Below are 7,276 nucleotides of genomic sequence, written 5' to 3'. Positions count from 1 at the left end.
CGGCTGCTGGTCGGCCATATTGGCTCCCCGGAGCACGCCGGGAAGTGTAGTCTTACGGCACTCTAACGGCTGCCACGCGGCGCTTGCCAGTGCGTGCCGGGAGGCGTCGTTTTCGCGGACGGGGCTGCCGGACAGCCCGACTTGCTCTCGCAGGAGCGCGAGGTTGGGGTTTTTTTGCCGGTTTCGAGTGGTTTTCTGCAGGCTTCCAGCCGCTCCCGAGCAGCGGTGCGGCCGTGCTACGAGAGAGCGCGCGCTCGTGCGGTGAGGCGTTGCCCGGTGTCCCGAGACGAGCGCTACCGGTCGGACTCTCCGGAAGCCTGTCCGGCAGCCCCAGGCCGCCCCCGAGCCCTGGCGTGAAGGCGGCAAGCTGGCCCTCGCCTGTGCCGCTTTCTTCCTGAACGGGGGTGCTGGCGGCAGCGGCAGCGGCAGCAGCGCGGGGAAAGAGCGGCGTCTCCGGGAGCCCCTGCAGAAGGAGGAGGGTCTCCGGCCAGGGCCGACCTCCGGTAGTAACGGCCGCTGCTTTTTCTTTCCCTCTCCCAGGCCGCGCTGAGGACGTGGTTGCCCGTCCCTCCCTTGGGGATGCCGTCGACTGCAGCCGCCTCGCCTGTGCCTGGCCTGGCTCGCCTCGTGGCGTGGGGGCGAAAAGGGACAGGCGGCGGAGCGCTTACCGGCCGTGGACAGGAGCTGCCCTAAGGGAAGCTGGAATGGCCAGAGAAAGGTGAAGAAGAAGAAGAAGAGATGGAAGGCTCTCCGGCCGGCAGCTGCCTCCCGCTGCAGGCAAGAGAGCGCCTGCCTCGCCGGGTGAGGAAAGATCCCTCGTTGCGCTCCGCGGCAGGTCAGGCTGCCGACGGGCACCGCAGGGTCGCCACGCGTAACCCAAAGCACGGTGCGGCCGCGTACCGAGGGAGGGAGGCAGGCTACTCATCTAGGCAGACTCGTCTCCTCGGAGCTGTAAGACACCCGTGTATTCTCTTAGGCGGAGGACAGCCGAGCGACCGGAGTGACAGCAAAGGAAAGGCGGAGAGCAGGAGAAAGAAGCGTCTGCGCTGGCAAGCTCTCCCGGCAGCGCCGAGAGCCAGAGCTGCGGTGAGTCCTGGGCCCGCGGGGCCCCATCGCCTCTCCTCTGCGTCGCGGGCCCTCCTCTGCCCCCCTCGCTTTCCCACCCCGCCGTGGTTTGCTTTCTGCTCCCCGCTATGTTCTTTTTCCATCTCGCTCTGACGGGCTGCCTGTCCCCACCTTTTTCAGGTCCTCGCTCTCTCTGCCCCGTAGCCCGTGGCTATTGTTTCCTTCTCTCTCTCCCTGTCTCTCTGTCCGGCCCCCAGCCACTGTTTCTGCATTCCTCCCCCTCGGTCCTGTAGCCCGTCGGTATTTCTGCCGTCTCTGGCGCTCTCTGTGCGGCTCCTCGTTCCTGTTGTTCGAGGTCTTCCTTCTCGGCTCCGTAGCGAGTCGTCGTGAGTCTCTCTCTTTCTCCGTCCCTCTCGAGCCTCTTCCCTGCCCCTCGTTTTGAAGGCCCGCCTCTCTGTCCCGGCACCCGTCGCTACGGTTCCTTTTCTCCGTCTCGCTCCCCGTCCCTGTTTTTCTAAAGTCTCCCCTCTCTGCCTCCTAGCCCGTCGGTACCTTTTTTCTTTCCCCGTCGCGGTTCGTCTGGCTCCCTGTCCCTCTTTCTTTCTTTCTTCCTTCCTCCCTGTCTGCCCCGCAGCCCGGCCCTTCGTTCCTTTCTCCTTCCCTCTCTGTCCCTCTCCCGGTCCCCGGCTTTAAACTCTGCTTCTCTGCCCGGTAGCTCGCCACCGTCTTACCTTTCCCCGTCTCTCTCTCTGTCCAGCTCCCTCTCTCGAATTTTCAATTCCTCCCTGTCACTGCAGAAGCCTGTCGGGACTTTTTCCCCTGCCCGGCTTGCCTCTCCCCGTCTCGCGATTCCTCCCTCTCTGCCCTCTTAGCCGCGACCGTTTTTATATTCTCCGTCTCTCTCTCGGTCCGCCTCGAGATCCCGATTGTTTTTTAAAGCGACCGAATCGTCGAGGTTGGCAGAGACCTTTACGATTATCGGGTGGAACCGCGAACCTGGCGCTGGCAAGTCCCCCTCTGCCCCGCAGCCCGTCCCTTCCCTTCCGACGGCCTCTTTCTGCACCTCTCTCTGTCCGGCTCCCGGCCCCTCTTTTCCACTTCCGCCCTCTGTACCCTGTGGCTTTCCCCCTCTTCTTTCTCTCTCTGTCTCTGTTTGAGGAGGAGCAGCTGCCGCCCCAGCGTTCGCACCCCGTTCACGGTGTCGCGCGCACGCTTCTTCTCGGGCGCGCTTCCTCCTCCTCCTCCTTCGGGCTCGACCCGAGGCTTCCGGCAGCAGTCTCCGGGTGTCGGATTTTGTAAAATAATTAACGTAACTGAAAGGTGCAGCAGCGGGATCGGCCCGGGCGGGGCGCCTCCAAAGAGAGGGACCCGGAACAAAGAAATCCCGGGGCCGTTCCACGCTTGGGTCCCGGACACCCGCCCCTCGCGCGCTGTCCGCGCGTCCCTTAGTCCCGCGGCGACTTTTGGTCTGGGGTCTTCTACCGTCGTCTCGGATTCTTCTCTGTATAGCTGTGGGCGGTGCGTTATTCCACAGGTGCTGCTGCGCCGATGCTCCGTACGTTCGCAGTAACGGGTAGAGCGGAAGGCTCCGTGGCCGGGGAAGAGCGGCACGGACGCGTTCCTGCTCGCTCCGTTGCACCGGAATTTCGACGGCTGGGTTCGGCTGCTAAATTGATGGCGCTACTGGAAGAAATTTCAGAAAAGTGAGTGCTGTGCTTGTCTTTAACCTTTTAAAGTAATTTTTCGACGGGCGCCCGGTCCGTGGCTTAGATATTTGGTTTGCGGCGAAACAGACCCGGAACGTGGCTCCAAGTAGCGTTCCGATTCGCTGAAATTCCCCGTAGTCAGAGCGCAAGAATCGTGAATGTTGCTTGGCGGTTTGAAATCTCAGGCTTTCTCTGAAAGCTGACCTGCCAGAATGAGCCGAAAGCAGGCCGAACGCCAATAGGGATGCCGCAGAAAAGGTCCTCTTCTTGACAGGAGAAGAGCTTGGCGAGACGTCAGCGCCGTTTCCCGTAGGGCCTCCGACCTACCGGTTCAGCAAGCGCGGGCTTTGTGCGATTCCCTCGGGGACGATGGCGAACAAACGTTGTACGGCAGAGAGTATCTTAGCTTACTTTCCATCTCCTGCTCGGTTACTTGCAGAATATTTAATTTGGCGTCGCACGGACCCAGAGGGACGGGTCCCCAACTCATGCTGGTAGGGCAACCCCGTACCAGCCGGTAAAATCGGAAAAGAGTACGACGTTTTGAAACGTTTGCCTTGCGAGGAGAAGGGCCGTCTCTCGTTAGGCAACTGAATTCTGCGACCGATTTCCACGCCTCACGCGCGTGCGTGCGCGCACACGCGCCCCCCCACCCCCCCCCCCAACAGGCAGGCTTTGACGGAGGCAGTCCCAAAGGCAACGCGATCTAAAACGTGGAAGTTTTTTTTTCTATTTTTAATAGTTTCTTACGGATAGGAGGCTCGTGTGAGCGTTTAGCCTGTCCCGTCCTTAATTCGGAACCCACTGGCTGGTGCAGAAGAACGGTCGTGTGACAAAACCAGCATGAAATTTGTCCCTGTGCCGGCTGCGTCCCGTGGTAAAGGAGTACATCTGTTATTCCGGCGTGAAAGATGTTTGATGAGTGTACCGCATCGTCAGAGCTGCTCTTGGTCTGCCTGCAAGCCGTGGGTTATGATTTAGAAATACGTTCGCCTACCGTTCCTTAACCGTGTGGTTTTGGTTTTTATTTTTTCAAAGAAAGGGTGGCTTTTTCGTCGATCTCTTTGTGAGAGTATCAAATCAGGCGGCGGTAAATACGTAGAAGCAACTAGGCGTACTACGGCGTGTACCGGACAGCGTTGGCGTGCCGCTCTGCTAGCAGCGGAGAGCCAGATGAGGATGCCCGTGGTAAGTACTCGTTCTGCCTCCGGCTGAAGGGAAAGATTCTCATGTTGAGGGTTCCTGGGCTTGTCTGTGTGATTAGCATTACTACTTTTTTTTTTTTTTTTTTTTTTTTTGTAATGTGAAACAGGGTCAGATGATTTTTGATGATTGGGACTTTGCGTACTCCTTTAGGTAGCTTTTCGTACTGAACCTTAGATCAGTTACAAAACTTAATCTTTGTGCAGTTTACGCGTTTTGTAGCATCTGTGGCAGAAACAACTACAAAGACATTTATCCTGTAGGTAAGCTGAAAATAAAAACGCGGTTTCTCACCTGATTTTTCTTTCGGAGGAACGCTCGCCCCCAGCGGCTGGTTTTTTTTGCTAGTGCTGTCGGGGGAAGGAACGGCGGCACTTGCCTGGCTTCTTCCCCTAGCCAGGGACCTGAAACTTTGTTTTCCTCAGCTGTTTCAGTAGAAATTTACAAGTGTCGGTGGTCAACAGTGGCAGAGAATTGGGTGGCGTTTTCAATTTCAAAGGGAAGGAACATGTTGATGTTAATTCTGTTACCAAAAGTGAAGTACCAGCTGCTTCCTCTTTCTAGATCTTCTCTCCTTTCGCCGTCCTCCCCGAGGGGTAACGTGGCCACGCCGTATACCTTTTCTGCTCTGGTACCGTTCGTTTGATACGCAGGAGCGCTGTGAAATAAATAGAAGGGCTCCGGACAGACATCTGCCATCGTTGCGGCTGCCTTAAATCGTGTATTTGTCCCTTTAGCCCGTCATTTCCTTTCCGCTCAGTTGAGTTACGTGCAGCGTTAGGTTCCAGTCGAGAGCGGTGCCGCCGAACAACGCTCTGGGAGCGTGCGCGGAGGAGGGCGACCGAGATGGCGAGAGGTCTCCGAGGCAAGACTTAGGGGGAGCGGCTGAGGTCACTTGGTTTGTTCAGCTTGGAGAAGGGAAGGCCGAGGGGTGACCTCATCGCAGTCTACACCTTCCTCGAGGGGGACGGCGGAGGGGGAGGCGCTGACCTCCGCTCTCTCCGGTGACCGGCACTAGGACCCGAGGAAACGGGACGAAGCTGCGTCAGGGCAAGTTCAGACCGGACGTTGGGAAAAGGCTTTTCACTGAGAGGGCGGTCGGTCAGTCGCGGAACAGGCTCCCCAGGGAAGCGGTCGCAGCCACCGAGCCTGTCAGGAGTTCAAGGAGCGTCTGAACGATGCTCTTAGTCGCACGGTTTAGTTTTAGGTAGTCCCGCGTGGAGCGGGGGCTTGGTCTCGGCGATCCGTATGGGTCCCTTCCAACTTGAGATACTCTATGATTCTGTGAAATCTTCTGGGTTAGAAACGACCTTATTGTAATAGAGAATTCGCTGAACGTGGCTTTGTGCAAGGACTGTCGTCTTAGAATATCTTTTTTTTTTTTTTCTTCCCCCCCCCCCCCCCCAGATATGAGAAAAGCTCTGTCCAGAGATACGGAGACGAAATCAGTTGTACCTCATCCCGTGACACCGGAAGACATTGAGTAAGTGTAAGCTGTGATGCTCAGTGAAATTACTAAGAGCGTTAAGTTTCCCGTGCCTTTGCTTTCACTCTCCCATTCTCTTGTCTTGCGGCACGTCGCGTTTTTTGAGGCCGTGGAAGCGACATCGGGAGCGATGGGGTGTCAGAACCGGGTCCTCCTGCCTGTCGCTGGTTTTGCTTACCTTCGCCGTCTCTGTGTACCAGTCTGCGTGTCTCTCTGTGTTCCTCAATCCCTGTCCTCTCTTCTCTGTTCTGCTTTGTTTCGCTGCGTATGTCCCGTTCCCTGTCCCACCTTTATCCTTCCTTCCTTCTTCCTCGCCTTTTTCTCTGTCCTTTTGTCCTGCTCCCCGACCCTGTTTCTCGCTCCATCTGACCGTCCTTTTCCTGGCACCTTTGTGTCTCTGCTCCTTGCCCCCGTCTTTCTCTCCCCTCTGCCCAGTCCTCGTCTCCCTCTTTTGTCTCTCTGCCCCTCTGTCCTGCTCCCTGCCCCTCTTTTTCTCACTCTGCCCCAGCGTCCCGCTCCCCGGTCCTCTTTCCCTCTGTTGCGCTCTCCTTCTCCCTGCTCCCCAGCCCGCTTCTCTCACGCTCCCGCTTCCTTTTTTTATTCTCTGTTGCTCTGTCCTGCTCCCCGTGCCGCTGTCCCTCGCCGTACCTCTCGGTCCGGCTCCCTGCCCTTATTCTCTTTTCCTCCCTCGCCGTGGCGCTGCCCGCCCAGGGTCGTTTCTGCCTCTCTGTCCCGCTCCCCGTCCTTGTTTGTCGGTCGCCGTCCCGCTGCCTCTCTTCCTGCCGCTTCTTCCTCCCTCTCTGTCAGGCTCCCCGTCCCCGTCCTTCACTCGCCGTCCCTTTCCTTGCCTCGTGCTTTCTCGCTCGCCGCCGCCCCCCCCCCCCATCCAGCTGGCTGCCCCTTTTCTCCTCTCAGCCAGCGTCCTGCAGCTGGCTCCTCGGTTTTGGCGGCAGCCTGCACATAGCAGCCCAGCTCTCCAGCAGCCTGACGGACCGACCGTGTGTCTGTTCCACGCCGGACTGGCGAGCGTGGCTCTGGGTAGGACAGCCGAGGTGCCCCAGGGCCGGGCCCCGAGCCCCGGTGCGGAGTCTCTCCCGGGACTGGCTCTGTGTGTGACTGAATAAACGCTTGCGGTCTCTTTTGCCGTGCCGGCTGCGTTGGTGCTTCCTTTGCGGGGGGCGAGGGGCAGGGGAGGAGGTGTGTTGGGGGGTATTAACGTATTCAACAAGGTCACATTGCTCGCATCCCCGGGATCCAAAAGTGATGCTTCTTGGCTCCGCCCCCTGATGCATGCCAAGCCCCGTGCCTGAAGCAAACTCTGCCCTGATGCACGCCCAGCCCCGCCCCTCATGCAAACTCCGCCCCTGAAGCAAGCCAAGCCCTGCCCCTCACAGAAACTCCGCCCCTGAAGCAAGCCAAGCCCCGCCCCTCACAGAAACTCCGCCCCTCACAGAAACTCCGCCCCTCACAGAAACTCCGCCCCTCACAGAAACTCCGCCCCTCATGCATGCCAAGCCCTGCCCCTCACAGAAACTCCGCCCCTGAAGCATGCCAAGCCCCGCCCCTCACAGAAACTCCGCCCCTCACGCAAACTCCGCCCCTGATGCATGCCAAGCCCTGCCCCTCACAGAAACTCCGCCCCTGAAGCAAGCCAAGCCCTGCCCCTCACAGAAACTCCGCCCCTCACAGAAACTCCGCCCCTGATGCACGCCAAGCCCCGCCCCTCACAGAAACTCCGCCACTGACACAAGCCCCGCCCTGACACAAACTCCGCCCCGATGCACGCCAAGCCCCGCCCCTCACGCAAACTCCGCCC

The 7,276-nt window shown here is 59.0% G+C and overlaps 1 protein-coding gene across 1 annotated transcript; it reads left to right on the top strand.

Annotated features, from left to right (window-relative positions):
• Window positions 1–3,711: 3,711 nt before the first annotated feature.
• On the top strand, window positions 3,712–6,555 carry LOC129200835 (proline-rich protein 36-like). The gene is made up of 2 exons (XM_054812081.1): window positions 3,712–3,959; window positions 5,382–6,555. Exon 2 carries the CDS (start codon window positions 5,474–5,476, stop codon window positions 6,422–6,424), a length of 951 nt encoding a protein of 316 aa, XP_054668056.1. The 5' UTR covers window positions 3,712–3,959; window positions 5,382–5,473; the 3' UTR covers window positions 6,425–6,555.
• The last annotated feature ends 721 nt before the right edge of the window (window positions 6,556–7,276 follow it).

This window comes from Grus americana, unplaced genomic scaffold (genome assembly GCF_028858705.1).
Source record: "Grus americana isolate bGruAme1 unplaced genomic scaffold, bGruAme1.mat scaffold_560, whole genome shotgun sequence".
Taxonomy (NCBI): domain Eukaryota; kingdom Metazoa; phylum Chordata; class Aves; order Gruiformes; family Gruidae; genus Grus; species Grus americana.
The sequence above is the reverse complement of the archived record's forward strand: the minus strand, read 5'-3'. Positions and strand labels throughout refer to the sequence as shown.

Excerpts from the sequence above, each read along its gene's own strand:
- LOC129200835 (XM_054812081.1), top strand. The coding sequence starts at position 5,474 with ATGCTCAGTGAAATTACTAAGAGCGTTAAGTTTCCCGTGCCTTTGCTT.